At 38.8% G+C, this 27,550-nt stretch overlaps 4 protein-coding genes across 4 annotated transcripts; 2 read left to right on the forward strand and 2 right to left on the reverse strand.

The window, feature by feature from the left end:
* Positions 1-300: 300 nt before the first annotated feature.
* On the forward strand, positions 301-5,534 carry LOC147850198 (protein DETOXIFICATION 16-like). The gene is made up of 8 exons (XM_087336347.1): positions 301-642; positions 822-1,366; positions 3,116-3,202; positions 3,393-3,449; positions 3,602-3,840; positions 4,671-4,789; positions 4,975-5,061; positions 5,193-5,534. The coding sequence occupies exons 1-8, from the start codon at positions 349-351 to the stop codon at positions 5,259-5,261; spliced, it is 1,497 nt and encodes a 498-aa protein (XP_087192473.1). The 5' UTR covers positions 301-348; the 3' UTR covers positions 5,262-5,534.
* Positions 5,535-9,318: 3,784 nt separating this feature from the next.
* On the reverse strand, positions 9,319-15,545 carry ASY3 (asynaptic protein). The gene is made up of 17 exons (XM_087336516.1): positions 15,133-15,545; positions 14,819-15,038; positions 14,525-14,690; positions 14,209-14,442; positions 14,006-14,129; positions 13,884-13,932; positions 12,800-12,858; positions 12,670-12,724; positions 12,516-12,571; positions 10,916-12,383; positions 10,640-10,834; positions 10,284-10,542; positions 10,043-10,192; positions 9,894-9,952; positions 9,676-9,810; positions 9,499-9,590; positions 9,319-9,423 (listed from the first exon to the last, which is right to left on the reverse strand). The coding sequence occupies exons 1-17, from the start codon at positions 15,244-15,246 to the stop codon at positions 9,370-9,372; spliced, it is 3,489 nt and encodes a 1,162-aa protein (XP_087192642.1). The 5' UTR covers positions 15,247-15,545; the 3' UTR covers positions 9,319-9,369.
* A 2,235-nt stretch (positions 15,546-17,780) lies between these two features.
* On the forward strand, positions 17,781-21,620 carry LOC147850200 (pfkB-like carbohydrate kinase family protein). Its single transcript, XM_087336657.1, has 5 exons — positions 17,781-18,034; positions 18,799-19,092; positions 20,009-20,194; positions 20,277-20,472; positions 21,240-21,620. Exons 1-5 carry the CDS (start codon positions 17,849-17,851, stop codon positions 21,338-21,340), a joined length of 963 nt encoding a protein of 320 aa, XP_087192783.1. The 5' UTR covers positions 17,781-17,848; the 3' UTR covers positions 21,341-21,620.
* Positions 21,621-25,000: 3,380 nt separating this feature from the next.
* Positions 25,001-27,340, reverse strand: LOC147850201 (pentatricopeptide repeat-containing protein At3g09040, mitochondrial-like). The gene has a single exon (XM_087336756.1). It carries the CDS (start codon positions 27,338-27,340, stop codon positions 25,001-25,003), a length of 2,340 nt encoding a protein of 779 aa, XP_087192882.1.
* Between the last annotated feature and the right edge of the window lie 210 nt (positions 27,341-27,550).

The following is a 27,550-nucleotide window of genomic DNA, read 5'->3' on the forward strand; positions in this document are numbered from 1 at the left end:
CACAGGCCGAAACGTAAAGAGTATACATACATGTAACGAATAACTGTTGACGGAGTGACTTGCACGCTTTTGTCGAGACTCCATTCCGTGTTCCTAGGGCCAATGTGGGGGGGGGGGGGGGGGCACAAGGGGCATGATTGAGAGATTCATGAAAGCACAGGGGCATGATTGAGAGATTAATGAAAGCACAGGGGCATTCTGTGTAAATACAGAAAACCAGGGTTTGGGGGGGGGGCATATTTCGGAATCTTGATTAGATTCAATATTCCCTCCTCCTCCTCCTCTTCTTCTTCTTCTTCTTCTTCTTCTTCTTCTTGTTTTAGTAGTGATCTTCAAGAAGCGGCGGCTATGGCGGATCCTCTGGATCCTCACGTGGATTCCGTCGTCTTGAAGAGGACGGATGAATCCGATCATCACGTGGACTCCGTCGTCTTGAAGAGGAAGGAAGAAGAATCCATGGCCCCGCTCCTGTCAGAGATGAAAAAGCTTCTGGTCGTTGCAGGGCCCATGATTTTCGTCAACTTATTCTCCATGACCATCCAGCTCATCTCTGTCATGTTCGTTGGCCATCTTGGCGATCTCTCCCTCTCGAGGTCCACCATAGCCACCTCCTTCTCCAATGTCGTTGGCATCAGTGTCGTCGTAAGTCATCACCATATTTGATTCTTTCTCCATTCGTCTTTCTGGTTCATCCATTGATTCATTTGCAAATGCCTCTGTGTTCCTTCCTCTTTCTGATCATTGAACATTCATTCATTCATTCATTCATTCATCAATTTTGTGTTTGAAGACTGTATAATTTGCTGTTTGTTTCTGAACAGGTGGGAATGGCCACAGCTCTTGATACGCTGTGTGGCCAAGCATACGGAGCAAAGAAGTATAAGCTCCTTGGTCTTTACCTGCAGCGAAGCCTTATCGTCCTTAATCTCTCTGCGGTTCCCTTCGCGTTCATCTTCATATACGTGGGAGATATCCTACAATGGCTTAAACAAGATGTAGACATCGCGGTTGGCGCCGGCCAGTATATCCGATGCCTCATTCCATCCCTCTTCGCACTTGCAACTTCCCAATCATACATTCGATTCCTCCTCGCGCAAAGCCTCGTCTTACCAATCCTCCTATGTGGATTTACCACCCTTGTGGTTCATATACCTCTTTGTTGGTTTCTCGTTTATCAATCGAGTCTGGGGTTCCTCGGGGCTGGCATTGCTGCTAGCATCACCAGTTGGATCAATGCCCTTCTCTTGGCTTTCTATGCCTCCTTCTCTAAGGATTGTGAGACTACCCGAACACATTGGTCTTGGGAAGCTTTCCTCGACTTAAAGAGCTTCGTCTTACTGGCTTTACCTTCAACAGCGATGACATGGTACTACACAATTCTCTGTAGAAAAACATTGTTCCTTCTCTTCTTTCATCTTCTGTGTTGGACATCTTGTTTCATTTTAAGATTTTTTTTAGGATCTTTGCTTTTTTAATGACGATTGGTGAACAGCTTGATAGATGAGCAAAGAGTGATACTTAATAGCTGGGAGATCTGTTGCTGCATTCACTATCTGCTGATTTATTCAGAGTTTCATCATTGGTTCATCACTATTTGGCATGTAGGTGTCCGTGTACCTCGTTCTCTTAAAAAACCCATCGTCGGAGATGTTTATATAATGTTCTTTCTCGTAGGCCACCTCTGGAGGAAGAGGCTGCCTTAGTGTGATCCAAATCTTTTGAGTATAGAGCTGCCAGAGGTCTTGCTGCAATACCTTGTTCTATTCTTCATTTTGATGAGGTGTACAACATTGAAAGGATGGCAAGTTCCTCAATGTTGAGCCCATTGTTGTTGAACCATGCCATCATCTGTGAGTACCTGATCCTTCTGTGTATTGGCTATTAGTTTCCGTAGTTCATGTGTAAAATGGATGGTTATGCATTGTCGTGACATGGCAACTGCCGTTGTTCGTGAGCTCAAGCTACCGAAATTCAAAGTTCTACCTCTTAGTTTACTTCCTATTTCTTTGTAATCATTCATTTGCATTTGCTACTTGTAATATCTCTTTGTAACCCTATTTTGAAAAGGGAATATCTTTGTGAACAAATTAGTGGGGTTTGACTCAGCCTATGAGTTTGTTGTTTTAAGCATAGATATTGAGTCGTAATCCCCGTTATCCTTGTCTAATCATGTTGATGGAGGGAAAGAGCATGAGAGAGGTTGATTCTCAGTGTCGGCAAGGTGGTTTCTTTGAACCAAGATTTCCTCGAATAAGGTTTCCTTGAACCAAGGTTTTCTCGAGCTAGGGTTCCTCGAGCCAGTGGTTTCGCAAAATAGGTTTCCTTGAGCCGAGATTTCCTTGAACCAAGGCCTCCTTGACCGAGGGTTTCTGGAACCAAGTTTTCTCAACCCAAGGTTTCCTGCACCCAAGTTTCGTCAACCAAAGGTTTCCTCGAAGCAAACGATTTCTTGAAGCCAAGGTTCCCTTGAACCAAGGATTCCTCGAACCAGGAGTTTTTGCGAACCAAGATTCTTAAATTTGAATACCTCGAAAGAGATACTTCTCAAAAAAGGAATACACAAGGGCTACCCACGAAGGGTTCAAAATCTTCTCCCATGGTATCACGTCCTCCCTAGTCTTGATCCGTCAACTGTTCTCCCACACTTCCTGGTGGGAGACATGTAAGGCTACTAGAATCTGGCCATGAATTCATTCCGTTGTATATAACTAGGTGGTGTCAAAACCCAAACTCTAGTAGTTGTTTTCCAATTCCTGTGTTGTCTGGCCCTGAGTTGGCTGAGCTCCTACATGTTCCCAAGTCCTCCAAAGATATTGAGTGCATCATTTCTGGATCTTATAAGTCATAGATATCAAACTGGCTATTTTGTTTCCTGGCGCTGAAGTCTCCTGTGAAGAATACTTAGCCAGACTTTTATAAGCTTCCTCTAGGTGGCATGGGAAGGAATCATTAAATATTGTATACAACGTCATGATGACATAACTATAGCCATGCTACAAATGATGAAGTTAATCTTGAACATTGAGCTTCATTTGTTAATTTTTTCATTTAGAATGTTCTGCTCATAGAGAGAGAGAGAGAGAGAGAGAGAGATGTTTCTTTATTAAAATTTCAGTTTAGAGTGGTGGTGTTATGAGCTACTTGTATTGCTGTCTGGTTTGCTTCCAAATCCAGTACTTGAAACCTCCACATTGGCCATATGGTAAGTCCTAGTACTGTTTCTAATTTGCTATACCCGTATACGTCTCTCTCCTTCTCTATATATATGTCTGTGTGTGTCTGTGTGCATACAGACAGACAGACAGATATATAGATTTATCATTTGAATCCTGCATCCTCTCTTTGCTATCATGCCAGTTATAAATTCATTTTTTATTGTTGATTTTTCACAGTTTAAATATAGCTGCAATACATTTCCAAATACCATTCGGCATCGGGTCAGGAGTCAGGTATAGAAAATTTTGTATTCAATACTATTCAAGTATCACATGCTAAATTTGAAATATGTATATATCTATAACATGTATTACATTATGTGTGTGTATTTATATATATATAATATTACCATTTTGTAGTTTTTTCTTCTCAAACTTGCATGTAGCACGAGGGTATCGAATGAACTTGGAGCTGGGAATGCTAAATCGGCTCAAAAGGCTTTGAAATATGGTCTTTGTTTGTCATTATCCATCACTGCGACAATCTCAATCATCCTCTTAAGCATACACAACATGGTTGGACAGATTTTTACTAACGATGAAGATGTGATTTCCTACGTATCAAAGATTACTCCCATGCTTTCGCTTTCCATCTTCCTCGATAGCACCCAAACAACTCTGTCAGGTTAGGAATAACATATCAATGCAATTGATTATTATTGATGAATGCTTGGGAAAGAACATTTTAATAGCCAAGTTTCCTTTTTTCATCCATGAAGTAACAGGAAATTATCAGCAGATATCACAATGTATATGAGACTTTAGTTGGATAGCTTTGTTTTTAATTTTGCTGCGTAATAAATATATTCCCAACTGAAAAGCTCAAGAAAATCGATAGGCATTTTAGTGAATGAGACACCCTTTTCGCAAACATGGGAAATCACCTAATTGTTTCAATGCTTATGTGTAATGAGAAATTCAAAAACATTATGCTTTCTTATTACCAAAATTACTCATGTTTGGTAGCGAAAAAACAACGTAGGATAGGCATAGGATTAAGGAACTTCAGAAGCAACATAACATTCATGATATACTTAGAATATACAGTTAATGTGCCCCTAATTATCATAAATAAGGAACATTTGCTTGGTTACCTTGACTTAATAACCTTGATGGATTTAGCATACTATCGATTGGTTTTGTTTGACGAGAAACTGCCTAAAATGTATCATTTAAATTTGTTTTTTGGACTATAAAACATTCCCAACTCTAGAACGCATATATTTGTAAGTTAAAATTTTTCCAGCAATTTAGGGTATCATTTCTCCAAACTTTAGAAACCAATGAAATTGTTTCTGATTGATGGGAGACCATCTAAGCTAGCACTGGAAAGCACTGAAACTTGTTCCAATTGATGGGAGACTATCTAAATTACATTTTCAGCCATATAATCTGTTTCAAATTAATGTGAGATTATCTATGTATTGCTTCTGATTTGTTCTTTTTCTTTTTAAGGTGCTGCTCGAGGCTGTGGATTTCAACGATATGGGGCTTTTATCAACTTAGGTTCATATTATCTTGTTGGCTTGCCAATAGGATGCACAGTGGCATTCACAACATCTCTTCAAGGGCAGGTATGACGACCACAATTTTGTGTGTGTATATATATATATATATATATATAATGGTAATCCAACGGGAAGTGAACCCATGACCTCTGGCTTGCATGAAGGGTACCAAACACGCTGCATTTCCTGCATTTTGTTTTGTAAGTAAACAATTATACAATGTATTAATGAAGTTATTGTGGATTTTCCAGGGGTTGTGGCTAGCTGCATTGTTTGCCCCTTTTTCTCAAGTAATTTGCCTTTCGATTTTACTTGGTAGAGTTAACTGGGAAAAGCAGGTCCTATTCTACACTTGTTATAAAAAGTTTCCCCAATATCTAAAGCGTAGAAATCCCATTTCTCATTAAATCTGCCCATCTATAAGACAAGTATGAGAACTCATCTGTAATCTGAAAACCTCTATATGTAGGTGAAAGAGGTTGCGTCCCATCTGAATGCGTCAACAGAGGCTTTGTTGCCGAATGACACACTTACTTAGGGAGCTTTCAGATATCCAACATGGAGTAACGGAGATTGGTTTAGAATATTGAGCATCACACAATGGCACCTTTGATCATCAAAGGGGTTACGGAATTCTCTTGAATGTGGGAAAATATTTATTGGTTACAAGAAGTTATCATGTGAAGGACAATATGTTTCATAGCCTTTCTCACATTCTTGCTTGCAAATGTAGCGATATAGACTATTTGGCTCGAAATAAACATGTACTGGATTTGGAAAATAGTTTGAATCCCTTCTTAATTTGAGCTTTTACCTGAACTAGAATGCTTATGTGAAAAGACTAACACGAGAATAAACATAATTCCAAACTTATAATTAGTTCCGTTAATGAGAGTGACATTACAAAAGCACTATTGCTACCCGGTTCAATTGTAATGTACAGGAAATATTTTCAAGAATAGTGCCTTTGTATATGATAAAACACATAGTCGCATAAATGTTAAATGTTACATGGACAAGTAGGGCAAAATCTCTCCATTAGATGAAGAGTATGCATCATAACACCACTACATGCATGCATAGGCTTGGCCGTCAATATATAGGCTGTACATGTGTAAGGCCCTGAAATTCAGCTGGGACATGGGAGAGATTGGACTGTCATGTGAGGGCATTGTCATGTTGATGTGATTTTAGGTAGTATTGTCAATACTATTTAGGAGTGATATGAGAGCTGATTGCTTTTTTAGAAGGGGAGTTGTTTATCTCAAGAAAATAGATGAAAACTTGTATCAATTTCATTTGAATTTTTTGAACATAGAAAGGGTTACTCTTTTCGTTCACCCAATCTCATTTTCCTCTAAGCACCTTGCTAACCACAATGGCTAAGTTGGGGAACGATATGTACTTGCACATAGATGTAACTCCTCTTCAAGATGTCGTAGCCCAAGAAGCATCAATGAAAATAACGAATAGTCTATGACCCATACACGGTGGAGAGATGGTTGGAGGTGATGAGATCATTAGTTTGATAAATGGAGATCAAACTTAAATACATGCTGCCACTCAAGTTTAAAAGCTACATCCATAACACAACACCTATTATTTCAATGCCGTGTATCTCCCCCAAAGCTGAACAATGACGCAAGTTAACACTTTCAAGAAACATGTCTTGATCGCAGTAGATTATTTGTAGGGGAAGCCAAGAAGTTGTTTCGATTTAGACTTGGCTGGAGCTTTGATCTTTGTTTGATCTTGGACCAAGAACTTGGAAATAGGTTTTTTATGGTTATTAGAGAAGTTTGTGTTCGTTCCTGATCAGTACAAAGATGTGTCATCAAAAGTAATGAGCCAGTTACACAGTTGTTCCTGAAACTTTTCTATGATACAATTAGTACAGCCATTATCTCATGACAGATTCATAAATTTAAATCATGTTTGAACAAGGAAATATACATTATGAATCAATAGCACTTAAAAACACAACATGGACAATTCAAGTATTTCTCACTAGACAATTCACACTAATAAAACCAACACAACTATGTACAATCAATATGTTGAGCCTGGACGAACTGAAACATCAATACATCAAACTAAATACATTAAGCCTATAGAAAGGAAGAATTATTAAGAACGCAGCTTAATGCAAATGTCACATTTATTCATTGATATGGAGATGGAGAAAATCGAGACATTCTTATCAATAAGATGGAGAATATTTATATTAATTACATCACACTAAAAACGGGGACAGACGAAGGCTAGGGGCCTTCTACAAATTAGAAATAGGGATTAACCCCAGTACAGTGTAAAGCCTAAAGAATGAACCTTACGTGTATGCAGTCTTTCTTTCTTTTTTATGAGGATTTAGAGTTTAAATAAGAAAAAAGGTGGTAAACTAAAATGCATGCAAACAAATGAAATGAGTAAAGATAATCTTCAAAAAACAGAAAGCCAGTCGAACTACTGAGTTGTTTATCCTCATTCAGGAAGAATTTAAGGCTCATCAGGGGGAGAGTAGCTATAGTACGGTGGTGGCGAAGGGGAGGTGGATGGGTATGGGCTTTGGCCGCCACATGGAGGGCAAGGGGGGCAAGAAGGTGGGGGAGGAGTCTGCTGATGGTGTCGTGGAGGCGGAGGAGGGGGAGGGGGAGGGGGTGATGGAGGTGATGGAGGTGATGGAGATGGCGATGGGAGCTCACAATTTGATTGAGATGGCGGTGATGGGGAAGGATAGTTGTGCATTGGTGGGGAACCATAACTGGCCATAGGAGGGCACGCGGGCGTCCCATATACAAGCGGAGGAGGTGGTGGTGATGAGGTTCCATATGGAGGAGTGTACGATCCCGACATAGGAGGCGGTTGCGGCCGGCCACCAGGACTGGCACCGGGCACGGGAGGAGGTGGTGATGTTCCATACGGAGGAGTGTACGATCCCGACATAGGAGGCGGTTGCGGCCGGCCACCAGGACTGGCACCGGGCACGGGAGGAGGTGGTGATGTTCCATACGGAGGAGTGTACGATCCCGACATAGGAGGCGGTTGCGGCCGGCCACTGGGACCGGCACCGGGCATGGGAGGAGGTGGTGATGTTCCATACGGAGGAGTGTATGGTCCCGTCATAGGAGGCGGTTGCCGCTGGCCACCGGCACCGGCACCAGGCACGGGAGGTGGAGGCGGGCTCCCATATGGAGAACTGTAAGGCGTGGATGGGGTAGGTGGTGGTGGGATCCCATAAGGTGAACTGTATGGGATGGAGGGGGGAGGGGGTGGAGGTGGAGGTGAAGGTGGGGGTGGGGGTGGTGGTGGAGGTGGAGGCGAGCCAGACATGCCCCCCATGCCAGGAGGTGGTAGCGGAGATGGTGGAGGTGTTGAGGGTTGTTGGGCCAATACCACGGAGATCAACCCCAACAGCCAAAACAAGATCAAGTTCTTCTTCATCTTCATCGTTGGTCCCATTTCGCGTTGAAAGCAATCCCAATTCGTTCTTCCAGAGGAGGGGGGCCAGGAAAGGCAATGGGGGTTTTTTTGGCAGTTAAATAAAACAGCAAACACACCCTGTTCCTTCCTTGCTTCCTTCCTTCCCTCCTTTCTATTTTCTGAAGCAGAGCATGCAGACCAACATCTGTCTACCCGGAGACCTTTTTTTTCAACGCTTGCTTTCCGTCTTCATAGCCCCAACTCTCTCTGAGAGGGGAATGCAGGGAGGCAGGGCCTTTGAATCCTTCTCCCACCACATTAGCCTTTCCAATATCTTCCTTTCATGCATACATGCATACATACATATACTATAGCATTTTCTGACCCACATTTTGCTACGTTCTCATGTTGTGTCCGGTTTAGAACCCGACTATCAGCCACCAAGGAGGTTGTTCTCCGATGAAACGCATAAAATGTTGTCTTATGAAGTGATGGCATTGCACTACATCACACATGCTCCAATGGCTCAATCCCTACCATGTACTACCCTCGTTCCAAAGCTCCTCATCATAGCCCTCATTCCTAAGCCCTATTTATTGTTGCCTCTCTACCTAGTCGTTGGGTCTAACCATTCCCATGAGTACATATCTATATTGTATTTGTTGTTTTGGCCTGCACATGTCAATTAGAATTGCAAATGGAACTTATCGATGTGATGAATTCACGTGGATATCACCCCAATCATGTGTTGCAAGATCATTTAAATAATTGTTTTAGGAAGACGAAACTTTGAGAATAAACCCAAATTACATTTTAGACAACAAAGTTAAGCACCTTACAACAAAGGCACTTCACCAACCTTCTTTTCAAAGTGATTGGATGGAAGATAAGCCTAGTTTTACATTATTAGACTACTCAATTAAATTGCATTAGCGCACACTAATAGTCCATGATAAGAGGTAGTCCACAAAGCCACTCATGGAGTTAGGATAAAAGATAGGAAAATTACAGGTTAGGCCTGCATACTAGGCCATGTTAATGCCAGAAATGAGGAATAGAAACGTGGTCCCCCTTCTTACATGTTAAAGTGCGGATGTGGTTGATGACCTAATAGCCTGGTGAACATACAACATTAGTTAGGTTAAAAAAAAAAGTTAGCTTGTTTCAAGACTTTTTAACATACATGGTGAGAAAGCCTACGAAATTAATGTTACCGCTTTTGAGTGTTACAAAATATCCAATATTGTTTTCTTGAGATCATTCCTGGACTCTAGTGCTGCCTGCATAGCAAATTGTATTTTCGAATTTATAACTTTTATCGAAAGCCAAAAGGCAAAGCATCATTTGAAACTTACGTTCTGTAAGGTAAGGAGTTGTTGCTCAGCCTCCTTTATATACTGCTCAGCAAATTCATTCGCCTTCGAGTATAGTTTCTTGTGTGCAATTTCTGTTTGGCGTTTGAAAAAGGTATACATTAGTGACTTTCATGCAGCATTTCGACAACTATATGCAAATATTGCACCAAATATTACTCTGCTTATCACAAATACTGTTAAGGTAACTCTCTGAGGTTTCGACTTGAGCAGAAATATCTTTGAAATGCTTCAGGTGAGTATGCATTTCATCCTTCCACTTTTTCTGGGAGGTTTTGAATGCTTCGTATTCATCTGTTCATCGTGAGGTAGGGAAATTTCGTATTGAATTTTTGTGAACTCATTTTTCATATAAGAACTGTTAGGTAGCGCAATACCTTGTAATTGTAACTGTAATTGCCCAAATCTCTCCATTGAGAGCTTTTTGTATTCGTTTCTGCATCACCAAAAAAGGGGGGCAAAGACAACTCATACAATTGTACTATTGACATGAACAAACAAGAGCAATTTCTTTTTATAGACATACAGATCTGATTCAATATGCCCCTGAGCTTCTTTACATCGATTCATGATTTTTTCCTTTGTACTGGCAAGAATTTCTGTGGATTTTCTGTCCCTAATGACCTTGACCTTGTTCATTATCTTTTGAAGTGCGTTTGCAAATAACTGCATCTCCCTGATTAAATGAATGTGAAAATTAAGTAACCATGAACTTTCTCTACAACTCACAAATAAATTCCAGTCCTATTGCTGTGGTCATTAATTACCCGTTTGTATCATCATCATCATTATCAACCTTTGCTATTTGTAGATGTTCTGCAGACACCAGATATTTGCTCAGATTCCAGGACCCATTAAGAGTGTAAATCTCAGGGTTCATTGATAAACCTTGCAGGAAGAAGTTCATCTGTTCATTTCTACTTTTTGTTCTTCTCTGTGCTTTCTGATACTGTCCATCAGATCTATAGGTTGCATCTTTTGGTAACGGAGAACTTTGAAAGCATCTTTGATCTTTTTCTTTCAAATCTGCAAATTAAATTTCTCAAGAGTGCAGAACTTGATCCGCTTTCTTACTTCATTTAACAAAATGTTTCACAAGAGTAATGAGCATAAGGTGACATACCACATGCTTTTTCAGTTTGATTCTCTTTAGAAAATGTAGAAAAGGGATGAATCTTATCTTCTTTCTCAAGAGTTAGGTTTGTGCATCCAAAAGAAAACAAAGCATCTGTTCTCGGGGTGGAGGCACAACCATTAATAGTAAGAAAACCATCTGATTTGGGTAGAGTAATACAATCACCAAAAGCAAGTAACTTCTCTGCACATAGGAATCAAATCATTTACGTCTTTTATCTCTTATAGAAAAGAGCAAGGTTTGTCGATATAGATAAACACTTACCGCTCAGGGGACTAGGATTGATCAAAGATTCAGAATCTATATTATTAGAGGATAACCTAAGCTTTTTCACTGGGCCTGTTTGAATACTGTGTTCTTCCTTTCTTCCCTGTTTAGTGCAAGAAGACCTCTTCAGCAGATAAGGTACTTCCATATTATCCACGGTTGGCTTAAATGGTGTCCTCAGATAATCTGCATCAATTGCATTGAAGAACTCATGGTTTTCTTGGTTTTCATCTGCACTGGGTTTGCAAAGACTTCTCTTGCATTGCTGGTCATTCTCAAAGCAAAATACGTCCTTATCCTTCTCAGTTGCATTTTCTGTGCATACAACTCTATCATCTTTCTCTGTTTCTGTTTCTGTTTCTGTTTTCAGGTTCTTTGATGATGCCTGCCTTTTTTCTGAGTTCAAAGACCGTTTCTTTTTGTGCTTATATGTTGTCTTTGCTACTCTCTTGCTATTTGGGTTGGACTTACCTGGTACTGCACTGGTATGCCCACTATCACTTTCAATAGGATCTGATGTAAAGTTATCTTTCTTCTCTCTGCTTGGTACATTCAAGCTAGTATCCTCAAGGATATGAAGAATTTTTGCTCTCCATTGATCAACCTTATTAAAGTCAGCTATTTTATTTTCAACTACCACAGACGCATCCTTCACCTTAACATTACTCTTAATTACAGATTTCTGCAATGCAGCAGAACCAGGATTTGTCTTCCTGGCAGCATCAGGTTTAAACAAGGGTTCACAGTTGCTTGGATTAGAATACTTGGGAGCTTCATCCAAAAGCAAATGAGAATTATTTTTTAATTTGAGATGACCTGGATGTTTTAGTTCTTGCTTCGTACATTTGGGGGAGAAACCCAAAGCATTTTTAATACTATCTTCAACTCTAGTATTGTAAACACTAGTTGAACCTCTATTTGGTTTAGGCTCAACATACATACTGGTTTCAAGCAAAGCTGAACTCGGTTTCAGGTTTGGTTCCATTTCTTGTTGTTTATCACCAATCACTGTTCTTTGTGGACATTGGGTCTCTGGAATAGCCATCCTGCACTCAGTAGCCTTGGCAACTGTTTTGGAAATGTTTCCCTCTTTACTGATCATATCTCTGCTGTCAGCAGTAACACCATTGGCTGTCATATTCTTATTGTATTGAGGGATCGTTTCCTTGGATGATTGTACATTTAAATTCATATTCTCTTCTTGGATTTCGTCATTAGATGCTTTTTCATTTGATTTCCTGCTTGGTTCTGATATATGTTTGGAAACACTCTCATTCTCATGCGTTTCCTTAAAGAAATCATCTTCAGGCATGGCATTAGAGATGCTTGAAAGGATTGGAAATCTGACTTTCTTGGGCAATGGGATTCCAAATCCAATGGATGCTTTACGGAAAAATCTGTGCGCTTTGCCAGATGTGTGTGGTGTAATAGAGGTGTTTGCATTACTTGGCTCATTCCTACTATCCTGTACATGACATGCTTGAACTTGATCATTTTTCAAGATGCTTTTACTGTCTTTTATACTATAACACCCCACCATGCTTTTACTTTCTTCTATGCAATGCTCATTATAATCATGCGAAAGTGTACCTTTTACCTGTTTCCTCAAATGATGTATTCTTGGAAGAACATAATCCTTCACAATTGCAAGGTCTGGCAGATATATTTATTAGTTGAATATTTGATGAATCCTCCTTTATTAAGTGATCACTGAGTCAATGAGGTGTGTGCAGACCAATTAGGGAGTTTACCTTCTGGTTTTAAGACTATTACGAATTTAGTCATTGTTACTTGATTTCTTGTTTCCTGCATATATGACTAAACAGCCTTGAATGAGGTCTCATATTTCACAAATGAAATTAGTTGGGAATTGGAGGCAACAATTACCTCTTTGTATAGCAATCCTTGCACAACCATTTCAATGTGATTGTTTGAACACACTGTTTACAACAGAATGTTTTAAGCAATTAAACTACAATTGACTACTGCCAAAGCATACATGTAAAGGAAACACAAAAGTAAATCAAGAAGTGTTGCAAATGCGTAATTTTTAACTGTGTTTATGACTCAGTATGCCACCAGAAAGTCATTTAGCATGCAGCGAGGTAGTAGCCATAGTAAATGATTTAATGCTTCATACCACATGTTGAAGATGTACATAAGGAGAAAAGAATAAGCTGTTGATTATAAATAGAGTAGTCTTGACCATGTCTGCATCAGTTTCTGGCGTGAAACTTTTTAGTTGCTTTGCATACTAATTCATGAATCTTGGGATTGACATTTAGAGCACTAGAGACAATGTGCAACCAGAGATCAGGTAATGTTTCATTACTTATGGGCAAGGTTCCTTCACATCAATGAAAACAATAAGAAATTATTAGAAAATACAGCAAATCCATAAAAATTTAGCAGAATTGGTAGGTTTACATTCAATTTTGTTCCTCATAATGATTAAATTCTAACGACAAACATTGCATGCAATTTCCAATTACCCCTTATGTGCAGGAATTATGAACAGGTCGGGAATCAAGAGAGATATTTTTATCCTGCTATTCCTAACAAATAAATTGAGATATACATTCTAGGTAAGTCATTATCAAATTTCTGGGTAAGTGATCCTTGCACATTCTATTGCTGTTTATCAAATTGATGAGCAGTGTGCAAGGATTGTTTAGGGAATCAAAGTGAATCTCTGAGAGCTAAGATTTAGTAACCAACAATAGTGTGATCCTAGGAGCCAACTTTTCGATATTACTAGTTACACTGTATTTTCACCAGATCTAGCATCTCTGACAATAATATGATTGTACTCGTAAATTGTGCTTTTACAAGATCTAGTAGTTCTTAAACATAAACGCTCTGGAGTCTGTCCCAACTAAATACTCCATAGGAATTATGCATCAGAGATTTTACTGTCAGTGCAAAATCACTATTTGTGAGCTACCATTACATAGAAGAAACTTACACTGAAAACGCTTGATTTTTGTGTAGAGAACATCCAGAAGAGAAGTTTCCTGAACATTTGAAAACTTTACATTGTGTTCAGATAACAAGCAACTGGTGGATGGAAAAAGATGTGTTACTTACAGATTCTGAATTCAGAGCTGCATATAAACTTATATGATCAGCTGCAAAGTGCACCCATCTTTCACATTTCAAAGGTGTACTTATCCCATTACACATGATGTCCTCTCCTAAACATGAAAGGACACTGAAATCCAAAAGAATATATATATATCTTCAGTTCTGAAATACCAACATTAACTTTGGAGCTTCTCAAAACGATGTACCTTCTAGAAAGACCAAGAGAACCATTTAAATGGTCAAGAAAAGCTCTAGTTTGTGCATGCAACTCCGGCTTTTTGACCTTATGAAGTGAGATTATCATCTCCTTTAGTTTTCTGTCTTCTAGGGCATCAAGCAAGTGCACGTGTTTTTTGGATAACCTGTAGAGTATTTCTACGATGCTTGCTTGAACAAAAAAATCTCCGCATTGTGGCAACACTTGTTTCACTATTTTCTGCCTAAAGAATGTCATGATTTCAATTAAACGTACTAGAGAATCAAAGGACCTGATCGTAAAAAAGTAACAGAGAAAAGATGCACCATTGGAAACTAAAGTCCTCGGAAACAATCCTTTGATTTGTGGGACACATTAAAATTAGTGATGACAAGGTCTCAACAGCAGCTCGTTGAAGCCTGATTCCAGTTACTTTTGATCCTGCTAATATGAGCAGGCGTCCAAGAAAGTGTTGTCCAGCCATAATCTTGCCTGAAAAGTGAAAATGTCCGAACGAATGTATGAGGTTTTACAGAAATAAGTACAACATCACGACGAGATGTTAGTTCTGATGAAAAAGGTAGCAGTTTCTAAAGGATAATTTTTGAAGGAAATCTTACAATCTCCATGATCCACCAAGTCTTCTATGAAGAAAAGCAGTTCACAGATGGAAACAGATATCTCAGGCTGGCTTAAGTCTCGCAGGAGGAGATTATCGTAAAGATTAGCAAGATGAGGAATAACTGAAGAAATCCACCTTGAATTACTAGATGCACATTTTCGCAAGCCATCGAATAGTGCTCTCAAAGTTGTATGATCAAGGCAAGCTGATAATGAAAACTGCAAGATTTCGCCACATTAACTCTATGTAAAGTGCGTCTATGGCATGGCAAACTGATAAAGATCAGAGAAAGGAAGAACGGACAGATCTAACCTTGGAAAACGCATCCAAAATCTCTTGCAATCCTTGAGTTTTTTCACCTGAACGTAAATAATCTAAGAGGTGTTTGTCTGGAAAAGCGTTTGCAATGTGTACAGGATCATCCATGGTGGAAGCTTCTGCAAATGTGAAATCACAAGAAACTATCCTAGATAGGCCACAGTAGAGCTTCTATATATAGACAGAGAGAGGTTTGGAGTGACTGATCAATGTAGAATGCGTTTATCTGTAAAGACGTTAGTCGCATTATGAAGGAATACTTGCAAGAAACGTTCTTAGATAATCTCAGAGAGAGAGGGAGGGAGGGAGGAGCTTATAGAGCTTCGCAAAAACTGATCAATCACGAACGCCTTTTAAGAAATAAAAAGTCACAAAACATTTTAGTTTCGGAATTGAAGCTTATAGAGCTTGGCTTAAACTGATCAATCAAGAACTTCTTCTTCTTCGATTCAGATTGAGGTTGAGATTGACAATGCCTTAACCAATCTTCGCCAGTGCGTTCGGGGAAGGAGCTTCTGAATCAAGATACCATCAAGAGAAACGCACTCAGGGATTCTTTTGCTTCTGCTTCTGATTCTGATTCCGCTGCTGAAGCTTCTGATTCTGGTTATGGTTTCTTCTGAATTTTGCTGCTTCAATCGCAGTGTCTATTTGCATTTCTAACGTACGAAGACCTTCATATGATGTCTCTCTTGCAGACGTCTATGTCGATCTAATACACAAAGAGCGCGAATGCTTCGTGAAAATCGTCAAACAATTTAACTTGTGTTTATAACTTATCTGTGCATTTCATCCCCAAAAAAGCCAAAAAATTATACATAGTGTGTGCTCTATAAACCCTAACCCGATATTCTATTACCAGTACTTTCCATCAGACAATGGAAATCAATCTTAATCATCTACTAGAGATTCTATTTCCGTCTGTTTTCCATTAGACAAATGAAGATCATTCTCATTTGACCTAATAAAGACTTTATTATCACTCGTTTCCATCAAACAATGGAGATCACTCAATTCATCTAATGGGTAAGGATTACTATCGCTAGTTTCAACAAGATGGTAGAAATAACTCAATTCATCGAACATTTAGAGAATATTACTGCTTGCTTCAAGGTGGAGATCATTCGAGTTTACATAGTTTCATCAGACAAGTGAGATCGCCTAAATTAGATTTTATTCTCCTCTCCCAAGATCAAATTATGACCCATGGGATCAAGGAGAAACATTTCCATGTAAAAAGCACATGGATTTTAGTAATGGAATGTTTTCACTCAATGTTGGTTAAGAATGGGAGCAAGCGAACGAGACAGAGAGCCAAGTTTCATGTCACATATCTTGTTCAAGTACGATTGAGCAACTAAATTTAAATTGCACGTTAAAAATAATATATGTTATACATATTGAAAGGCATAATTCAAATCGAGTTGCTCAATCGTTCCCAAATAACCAAGTTTTATGCCTTATATATCTCCAATGTATGCAATGCAAGCACCTTTCTAGGAACAATAGTTTGTTAATAATATTACCAGACAAATAACCAAGTTTCATGTTTTATATGGCTAACGTATGAAAGCACTCTTCTAGTTAGTTGGTTAATAATAGTACCAAACATAAGTAAGTTCTACAAAGGTGCATTTTCATTTTGGAACACCATTTGTAGACACATATAATGTCCTCTTTGAAAATACACTTGTTTTAAGTAACAATCAAATTGAGAGTGCTTGTATCTCACCTTGAAAACAACACTTTCTCGGCAAATGGCAAATGCTCTTTCTTGCTTGCCAGCTCATATTGTGCATTTTGTGCACATAGATAGAGAAAAAGTTTATAGGTCCCACCAAACAAACCCAAAACCGGCAACATTAATAGTTTTTCATGGGGAACAAAGAAAGATTGACTAATGAGGCCAAAAACATTAGGGTTACAAGAGCGTGCTCATTCTGTTTGCATGAAAAATATTGAGAGAATCCCTAAATTTATAGTGCGTACATAATACAAATGTGGATAACAACAAACAAGTTGTGGTTCCCTATATTAAAATATGATATATATAACTTAACGAACAAGATTTAGAGGTCCCCACCAAAACCATCTAAGAAACTAACTCTACCTATATATATGTTTTTCATGTAAGGAGTGGAAGATTTAACTTTTCACTAGAAAAACTATGAAAGACACGTGCTCTAGAGAGATGTACTAATTGTAACACTGATAGAGGCAAATGGATATGCATCGCAGGTATTTGGATCAATGGGAATAGCAAACGCACGAATACATGTGCCAAACCATCCCTCTTGTGCCCGCCTTCAAAACCAAGAAATTGTAAAGCCAGTTGTAACTAACTGTACTTTCTCTTGTTTTCGATAAGCCTAGTGTGAAACTGGTGTCGCTGTAAGACTACTTTCCCTTGTTGTCCGATGCCTAGCGTGAAATTGATATCTCCGGTCTCATCACACGGGAGTGAAGACAGGATCGGGCCGCATCGGGCTCTCTAATGGACGTTAAAAAGATATCCATCTATCTATTCTCTCTCACTTTTGTGTTGGAACTTGGTACAATTGAATATGTATGTATCTTCTTGTTGGGACGAAACAGCTATAGAAAGAAAATAAACAAATAAAATAAAAGAGAAAAAACAGAGTCTCGCTCGCTTTTGGCATCAACAAACAGAGAAAGAAGTTGAAGAAGAAGAAGAAGAAGTGCAGTCGCCATGGTAGCTCGGCCTCTGGTTGTTGTTGGATCGGCGAATGCAGACATATACGTGGAAGTGGATCGCTTACCTGCGATTGGCGAGACTATAGCTGCTCGCTCTGGCCATACCCTCCCAGGTGGCAAAGGAGCCAATCAAGCTGCCTGTGCTTCTCGCCTCTCCTTCCCTACCTTCTTCATTGGTCAGGTTAAATCATATATCTATATCTCAGCAGAGAAATACTCGTCGATTTCTATGCACTCTTTCATTCTTATTGATGTAAAAATTCGTACGAAACTCTAGACGCTCAAAAGTTCTTTTTCCTTGTTTTTTTTTTTGGGTTGCTTGCTGATGTTCATTCCATATCCTTACCTAGACATACAAAGAAAATGCATCAATTGTTTGCATTTTATTTTATTTCTTGTTTACATAAATCTGCACATGTTCCCTTATAAACTTCTTCATTTTACAGGTAAAAGAATCCTCTTCTGACCGTCAATTTTTTAGAAATTCAAACAATTCATGGCTGCTTCTCATTTTCTTTTTTTATTAATGTAAATTCATCTCGTCTCTAGTTTCATGTGTTCTAGCCCAAAGGTTGATCCTCTAGTTCTGGGAAAATCCAGTTGATTATCTTCATTCTTCAATTGGAGCTCTTGTATGGACCTCTGTTTCTAGAAAAAAAAACTTGCATTATCCATTTACTTGCCTTATGCACAACAGCCATCTTGTCTCTCTTATCACAAGAGAAATACATTTCGTTTTATTGTTTTGTTGCAGGATCTGTTCAAAGTAGATAATGTCATTATGGGAGTCACAATCTTGTTGATAATGTTTTAATAGTGACAAATTTGTCTAGAATATGCAACTATTTAAAATATGATTATCAGAGTCAAAATCCTTCTAATTCTCTTTATTATCACATATTGTTTCTTTTTTGTGTTGGTGAGCTGATCAATTCTTTGCTATAGGTAGGTGAAGATGCACATGGATTGCTCATCCGCAAAGCTCTTGCTTCTTGTGGAGTCCAACTGGATCACCTAAGATCTGTTTCTGAGCCGACAGGCCATGCTGTTGTTATGTTACAACCAGGAGGTCAAAATTCTATCATCATTGTAGGAGGGGCAAATGTATCCTGGACAAGTACATCAGAAGAAGGCAATGCAACCTTGTTTCCTTCAACAACACAAGAGATTATTCGTGGAGCTGGTGCTCTTCTCTTACAAAGAGAGGTTCCAGATGCTGTAAATATTGAGGCTGCCAAGGTTGTTTAACGTATGACATAACATTATATTCAAATGAAATTATCAGAAGAGGAAACCCTGAAATGCCCCTGAGTTTTCATTATTTCCCCAAATGCTATTTCCATAAATGCCTTGGGTCAACCACTGACAGAGAGGAAAGGGGATATGGATCGATCACATGATTGCTCTAATAGCACATAAAGTTGAATATATATATATACGTCGACCATATAATTGCTTAAATAGCACATGAAAACACACTTTCAGAGGTTGATTGAGGACATTTGGGAGATAAGGAAAGTTGAGGGCTTTTGGGTGAATATAGAAAAAACCGAGGGGTATTTTAGAGTTTTTCCCTTACCAAACTACCATCTAGTTTGCTACCATTCCTAATTGCCAGTGAAGTTTGCCAACCTCCCAAAACAACAAAAAGTAAATAGATAATTAATAGGACAAATTTACCAAAAAGTGTCGCTTTGGAAATTTAATTTATTCTTAATTATAGACCAAATTATTTTTGATGAACAGTAAATCATCATTACACTTTAATTAGCATTGATTACCTTTGGGAAGGTTAACTTTCAAATTTCCGGAAGCTAATTAGGTATGCATGTTTGATTACACGTTTAGTTTTGTAAATAAAATTAGTTTGAACCCTTGTCATTCAAGGTGCTTATTGAATTTTCCTATTAATGTAAATTCAAGGTGCTTGGATTTCCCTACAATAGAAAGAGGCAAACAGTCTAATTTTGTATCTAAACTTAATTTTCACATGATTAGGAGCCCCAATTTTAAACAAGCATACTTAGATAATTTTACCTACTGAAACTAATCAATTTCCCAAAGTGGCATTTTGGGAATTCAGGAAACTTGATGTTGCATTTTAAGAGCTTCTTTTATGATTCTCTCACACATATGCTGTTGTTGGATGTTGAAGATCGCCAAGGATGCAAATGTACCTGTCATCCTGGATGTTGGTGGTGCTGATGCTCCTTTACCTTCAGATCTTCTTCAGTGCATTACAGTGTTAAGTCCAAATGAGACAGAACTTGCACGGTTGACATGTGCTGAAGTGGAGAGTTTAGAAGATGCAATTAATGCTGCAAAGAAATGTCAAGAAATGGTAACACACCATAAAATTGAGTTTTCTTCTTTTTTCTATTTGCAGTTTAATGAGTGATGTTGTCTCCTTTGTTTTTTTGCAGGGTGTCAAACAAGTCTTAGTGAAGCTGGGTGAGAGAGGTTCCCTTCTCCTGACTGAGGATGGGAATACTATAGTTCAGCCAGCCATTCTTGCTTCTAATGTGGTAGACACTACTGGTGCTGGTGATACATTTACTGCTGCGTATGCTGTAGCTCTTGTGGAGGGTCAATCATTAGCTGAATCCCTTCGTTTTGCAAGTAACTTTCAAGCCTATGGTTTTCTGTGTGAGAGATACATTTTATTATCGAGAGATCATGATCTAGTATGGTGGGATAAGAGGGGGTCATAGTTCAGATGACTCTGGCAACTATATGGAGATCTTGAAATCAGTAGTTTGATACACCGATGTGGCATGTCCAACAAGAAATATAATGATTTGAACCCACTCACAGCTATCTAGTAAAATAGTGCAACTAGTAAGGCTTGATCTCTGATGCATGGCTTAGTAATATTATTACCTAACCACAAGAGAGAGAGAGAGAGAGAGAGAGAGAGAGTGTGTGTGTGTGTGTGTGTGTGTGTGTGTGTGTGTGTGTTCATCTTCCTATATCTCAGTGTGTAGATGGATGAGACTATTGGCCCTCCTAGCACAGTAGGAGATAGATGTCATCAAACTTTTGAATATAAGGGAAATCTGTTAGAGGTTACATACCTAATCAGTAGCCTCAAACAAGTGGTCATATCTCCTCCAATGTAATCTGGTTTTATGACTTCTCCATGTCTCTTCCCATGTAATTGGGATCAACTTAATTGTAGGAAACTTTCTTTGCCGATATGATTCCCGAAAACTGCAAAACAAATCTGCGATGCTGTAAATGTAGCCGCTTTCATGATCTGTCTGAAAGCAAGTGTAGGACCAACGAACTTGCTAATAATTCTCTGGCTCAAATGAGAGGCTAGAGGTAATGAGCTGGAGCCTGAATTATTCATACATATTGATTTTTCTTTTTTGTATTTTCTGCAGCTGCAGCTGCATCATTATGTGTTCGTGTTAAGGGAGCAATACCTAGCATGCCTGAGAGGAAGGCAGTGCTTGATTTGCTGCAAGAAGTTGGAACCCACTGATATTTTACCAGCATTTTTAACAAAGATAATAAAGTCATTTTAATAAATCCCCATGATAAGTCTTTTCAGAACACTCTTCCTCTGTTGACCTCCCTATGGCAATCAATACATAAAATTGGATCAAACATTGTCACCATTAATTGCTAGCACTTATTCTTGGTTAACATAACATGACTTGCAGTTTTTCTACTTTTTCACACGAAAGTCAGAAATTTGTATTATGTGTAATCAACATGTGGCTTCAAAATGTTTGTTCTGGTAAATTTTCTGATGTTTCATCAACATTTTCTCTGTTTTCTGTGACTTTCTTGATCCAGATTTTGATTCGTGTACACGCATAATCGCATCCGTGTACATATATGCACTGTAATTTCCTTGTTGATGGCTCATTTCTTCATTAGTTACTGTTCTTATAGTTTTATAAATCTTAAATGACCATAATTTTCTGCATGTATTTTGAATACCTTATATTCACATTGAATATTTCTTCGATAGAATCTCATGTCCATTGCCATGGTGATTCGTTTTTTTGGTGTATTTTCACATTTCACTGTTAAAATTCAGATGTTTTCTGGCATGCCAGGGAGAAGGCTACTGCCCACCCAAAAAGGGAAAAATTATAAACAAAATAATAAAATTGAACGAAGATGAGGTATACTACTCATGATGGTTATTAGTGTAGAGTATTTTGAAACAACATACATAGGTCATATTTGACCTTGAGGGTGATAGTAAATCTGTCTATTGCTCTCTCCGAAGTAAAAGTAGTGTATGTATTAAAACAACATGACAATAAAAAGAACCCTTGCAGTTCTTATTATGATCATGGGAATGTTATAACTTATGATAAGATGAAGCCTCTTTAAATGTTGCAAGACTAGTTGACATTAAAGGCAACTCCTTGGAGGGCAAGGTGTTAGTTCGTTTCAAAAACCACCAAATCAACTTTTCATTTATTTTAGAAAATTAGCGTATATATTAAAACAACATACAAAAAAATTTATTATAATAATGAGAATGTTGATGGTGAATTAAATCGTTTAAGGGACTAGGTGCCATAAAAGATTAACTCCTTTAAGGACAAGCTATATTTAGAGGTCAATTGTGAAAACTACCAAATCAAACTTCCTTTCAACCTAGATACTTATGGTTTTGATTTGAAACTGTCAAAGAAGAACTCATTTCTCTTGTTCCATTTGTATCATAGAACCCAATGCCTACAATTGTAGCTCCTTGAATGAAAACAGTTGAAAGTAGAACAATAATCTTCTAGTTATTGATGTTGAAATCTTCTACACAATAATCCAAATGGATTTAGTAACTATTCATGTAAGGAATATGTGTCTACCATCCTTAAGCATTGTATGGTAAAACATAGAGTTGTATGAGATCCGCAATGAACTTATTCTAATTTTAAAATGTGTTCTAATGTGGGCTGCTATCTACTTGGGATTTGTTGGGGTTAGATGTCCTTGAGTATGATGCATGGAGTTGGATTAATAAAGTAGATCTTGGTTATAAAACAGAATATAGATAAATGTTCAGTTGGTTGGATGAATTTATGTCACGAATGATGATCCATTCATTCCGAAACAAGTGTGTCCAGAGGTTCCATCATGAAACCATTTTTCCATTGTCTTGGAATGTACAAAGCAAGGTTTTTTATCTTTGTTGTGAGGGAATCCCTTGTATTTAATTCTACTTTTCTTTTGTGGAATTTGAGATCCCCTATTAGTGCACCTACCTTTGTTGAGACAAAAGATAATTCTCTTTGTTTGGTCATGGATTACCTAGTGTTTATTGAGGTCACAATTCGAAATGGATGTGATTTACCTCCAATCTCAATTTTGGGGCCTTTTAACAAAGCCAAATACTATACAAAGTTGAATTGTAGATGCATACAATCTTGTTCAAATTCGTCCAAGTGACAAATGGAAATTTATGTGCACACTCGACATGGATTTTTTAGCACACAAATATGCCTTCTGGTTTCATGAATGTTTTGGAATACCGGGTCTCACAAAAAGGCATTTCAATGGATCCGAAGAATGTTCAAATGGGTCTATGTTGGGAAACGCCTCATTTAAGGTATGTTGGCTCTCACACAACGTAAACAGAATAATCAATTGTGACGTCCGATGCAACCAATTACAAGTGTTGTACTTGAATTAGTTATAGTCTTGCTCTTATGAGCCAATAGATTCAATCCCTATAAAGACCAAAACAGTTTGGAGTGTGTGGTTTGTCACAAATGCACTTTTGGGCTAACAACCAAGAGAAACCATAGATTGTGTTGTCTCGTTAGCACATGCCAAAGGAGGAAACCATAGTATATCCGGAGTGTTGCCCATGCCAAAACTAAGCAATTTTCCAAAAATCCAAAAGCAAGCCCTGAATTATTGTGCTTTGGTGGGTGACCCCCATGTTAGCGACAACCTATGCAACAACCAGGAATACCCAGATAAACTAGAAATCTGAAGTGAGTTCCAGAGCTTCAGTGATATGATGAAGGGGGATGTAGCATGGGACTCAATTAAAGTGAACATCATGTTTCCATTCCTAACTCAACTTGGCAAGCCAAGCCAGAAGCTCCAAACAGGGGTAGCAATCTAAATCAACACTTGGTGCACAGCTGATGATAGGGGGCAATTGTTTTGAATGAGAAAGTGTATGGAGATGTGCTCAAGAGACAAGCATAGCATAACTCTAACAAATCAATTTGGCACCATTAAGAAACATTGATGAAGCTAACTCTCCATTTAGGAGTTGGGTACGCAAACGAATCAAAGAAAGAAACTTTTCATCTCTTGGCTTAAGCGAAGCGGAGTGGGACGAACTTGTTGCACATCTTTAAATTCAGCAAGGCTGCATTGAGAAAATGGGAGCATGGCCCCGACCCAAGATAGATCAGGAACATACATGGAGCAAAAGAAACATAGATTGGACATGGAAAAAGTAAGCTATAAACTGGGCTTTGTTGCAGGTAAATGGATTACGTAGGCTAAATCTTTTTTGTAAAATTACAAACAAAATCACGTAATAGCACAAGATCTTTTTTGATGTTGCATTCTTATTTGTATCTTTTCATGGATGCTTACGAAAGTGATCATTTGTTTGTGTACATCTTTAGGTAGTGGCCTCTCCACAACCTATCAAAATTGTACGCCCAACCCAATATATTACGTCTACCATCTTAAGAAAACTGTGAGCATGATCTTTAGCATTTACTTTAATTGTGTGTTGCTTTATCATCAACATAAGGGAGGTAACAGAACGGTCTTCATCACAATTTCTCAGTGTTCTTAGTAACTTGTATAGGCGGCAGACCTTCAGATGTACTGAACAAGGCACATGCAAGTGCTAGTTTTTCACTGCATGCTATCCAAAATAACACTGCGGTACAGCGCTTTGGTGACAGTTTCTAATAAGTTACTTCAAACATCTGTTTCCAGATGGTTCCTATAATTTACGCCAAATACACATTCATATTGGTGTTGGTCCACCACCCAAAACCCAGTATCTTCCATGATTTATATCTTTTTGTTTATCTTGAAGATGAGAAATTATTGTGAGACGCAATCATTATTGAATCTCACAGCCCATTTTCGCATCTTCGAGTCATCAATATATCATTCTCTTCTCATCAAATCCTCAATTTATTTACATTTCAATTGTTGTATATATATTCTGCAAACTGACATAGGCAGCCACATACGTTTTATCCAGCTGCATAATCTGTTCAAAGCTGCATCTGCCAAGTCTGACATCTGTCCATTTGTTACACACACCCAATATAGTCGAGAACAGAGGAATATGGTAAGAATGAGGCACCTTATCAAGCAAGGCTTTCACCTTATTGAGCTGTCCTGCACGACCAAATAAACTGACCATACAGTTGTAATGTTCTAATGTCGGTGTGAAACGATAGACATCACACATTTCGTTGAACAACGTTTCTCCCTCCTTCAATAAACCAGAATGGCTACATGCTGCCAGCAAGACAATGAAAGTCACTGAATTTGGCTCAATACCTTCAGTTTTCATTCTTCTGTAAATCTTCAAAACCACATGAGTTTGACCTACCTGGGCATACCCAGCAATCAAGGCACTCCAACACACAACATTCCGTTCAGGGAGCTGATCAAATACTTCCCGTGCTTGCTCCAGTGCACCACACTTGGAATACATATCCACCAATGCAGTACTTAGCAAGACGTCCTGCTGCAACAACCCTTGCTTTCTAACCTGAACATGAATATCTTCCCCCGTCTCTAGAGATCCCACAGCCCCACAAGCTTTCAAAACACACATAAAAGTTACCGTATCTGGATAGATTCTGACAACTTGCATTTGTTTGAAGTATTTCAATGCTTCATCACCAAGCCCGTGTTCGACATATCCATTGATCAGAACACTCCAAGACACAACATTCCGTATCAAAAGCTCTTCAAACACTTCTCGTGCTTTCTCCAGTGCACCACATTTTGAATACATGTCTATCAATGTGTTGCCGAGCACAATATCCTTCTGTAATAACCCTTTCCTTCTTACCTCAGCATCTACATCTTGGCCTATCTCTAGTGACCTCAGAATGCCACAAACTTTCAAAATGCAGATATAAGTTACCACATCTGGATATACTCCCACATATTGCATCTGCCTAAAGCATTTCAATGCTTCATGACCGAGCCCATTTTGAGAATATCCAGCGATCAGGGCATTCCAACACACAACATCCCTCACATGAATTTGCTCAAATACTTGTCGTGCTTTCTCTATCGCACCACATTTGGAATACATGTCCACCAATGAAGTGCCAAGCACAACATCTTTCTGCAATAACCCTTGCTTTCTAACCTCAGCGTCTATTTTTTCCCCAATCCCTAGAGACCCCACAATACCACAAGCTTTCAAAACAGAGATATAAGTTACTACATTTGGACAAATCCCTGTATCTTGCATTCTTCTAAAGCATTTCAATGTTTCATCACCAAGTCCATTTTGGATATATCCAGTCATCAAGGCATTCCAAGAAACCACATTCTGCACTGGAAGTTGCTCAAAGATTTCATATGCTTTCTCTAGTGCACCACATTTACAATACATGTCCATTAATGCAGTGCCGACTATGACGTTTTTCTGTAATAACCCTATCTTTCTAACCTCTACATCTATACGTTCCCCGATCTCTAGAGACTTCACAGAGCCACAAGCTTTCAAAAGGGCAACATAAGTTATTGCATTTGCATGGACTCGTGCATCTTGCATCCTCCTAAAGCATTTCAATGCTTCATCACCAAATCCATTTCGGGAATATCCGTCAATTAGCGCACTCCAAGACACAACATCATGCATCGGAAGCATTTCAAATACTTCTCGTGCTTTCTCCATCTCAGCACATTTGGAGTACATATCCACCAATGCAGTACCAAGCACAACATCTTTCTTCAATAACCCCTGCTTCCTTACTTTGGCATCTATAGCTTTCCCGGTCTCTAAAGACCTGAGAGCACCACAAGCTTTCAAAACGCATACATATGTTACCAAACTTGGATCAACTTTGGCGCTTTGCATCTTTCTGAAGCATTCTAATGCTTTATTGCTGAAGCCATTTTGTGCATATCCCGAAATGAGGGAATTCCAGGACACAACACTCGGGGTTCGAATCTGATCAAACACTTCTTGAGCTTTCTCGATCTCGCCACATTTGGCATATGTGGTAATTAGTGCAGTTGCGACATAAACATCGTTCGCAACTATGTTTTTCTCGACAGCATCAGCATGTATCTTCCTCACCTTTCCCGTGTTCTTTTCTTTCTCGCATGACTTAATGATTTTCAAGAGCGCAGCTCGACATCCAGACTTTACTTTCGGATCAGTTAATTTTACTGCGGCGCTGGCCAAGCTGACATCTACATCGACTTGCTTGCTTGGATAATTTACCGGGCTGACCTCATGACCAACCAGCTTAGCTGCAGAACTGAGGCCAGCTGCCGTCATCACCGACTAAACTTAACTAAGTCGAGCACATTTCATGGGTGGATGAGGTCTCATCTGCTTGTTTCTGTACAGAATAAGATGTTTTCTCCACGATGGGTATGAGAGCAAAACCAAAAATGTCTGGATCATGTTCCTCAGGGTTTCCAAACGCAGCAGAAGAATGAATGCTCAGAGGTGAGGTGTGATGGTGTTTTTTCCAAGCTTTTACCT

The sequence above is a fragment of the Azolla caroliniana genome, unplaced genomic scaffold (genome assembly GCF_043228905.1).
Source record: "Azolla caroliniana isolate FFs.n. ecotype wild unplaced genomic scaffold, voAzoCaro1.0.p SCAF_21, whole genome shotgun sequence".
Lineage (NCBI taxonomy): Eukaryota > Viridiplantae > Streptophyta > Polypodiopsida > Salviniales > Salviniaceae > Azolla > Azolla caroliniana.

Excerpts from the sequence above, each read along its gene's own strand:
- LOC147850198 (XM_087336347.1), top strand. The coding sequence starts at position 349 with ATGGCGGATCCTCTGGATCCTCACGTGGATTCCGTCGTCTTGAAGAGG. Across the intron at positions 643-821 it reads TCGTTGGCATCAGTGTCGTC|GTGGGAATGGCCACAGCTCT; the intron begins GTAAGTCATCAC and ends GTTTCTGAACAG. Across the intron at positions 3,450-3,601 it reads GGCATCGGGTCAGGAGTCAG|CACGAGGGTATCGAATGAAC; the intron begins GTATAGAAAATT and ends ACTTGCATGTAG.
- ASY3 (XM_087336516.1), bottom strand. The coding sequence starts at position 15,246 with ATGGATGATCCTGTACACATTGCAAACGCTTTTCCAGACAAACACCTC. Across the intron at positions 14,691-14,818 it reads CTTGGTGGATCATGGAGATT|GCAAGATTATGGCTGGACAA; the intron begins GTAAGATTTCCT and ends TTCACTTTTCAG. Across the intron at positions 9,591-9,675 it reads CAGTATTTGTGATAAGCAGA|AAATTGCACACAAGAAACTA; the intron begins GTAATATTTGGT and ends AACGCCAAACAG.
- LOC147850200 (XM_087336657.1), top strand. The coding sequence starts at position 17,849 with ATGGTAGCTCGGCCTCTGGTTGTTGTTGGATCGGCGAATGCAGACATA. Across the intron at positions 18,035-18,798 it reads CTACCTTCTTCATTGGTCAG|GTAGGTGAAGATGCACATGG; the intron begins GTTAAATCATAT and ends TCTTTGCTATAG. Across the intron at positions 19,093-20,008 it reads TAAATATTGAGGCTGCCAAG|ATCGCCAAGGATGCAAATGT; the intron begins GTTGTTTAACGT and ends TGGATGTTGAAG.
- LOC147850201 (XM_087336756.1), bottom strand. The coding sequence starts at position 27,340 with ATGACGGCAGCTGGCCTCAGTTCTGCAGCTAAGCTGGTTGGTCATGAG.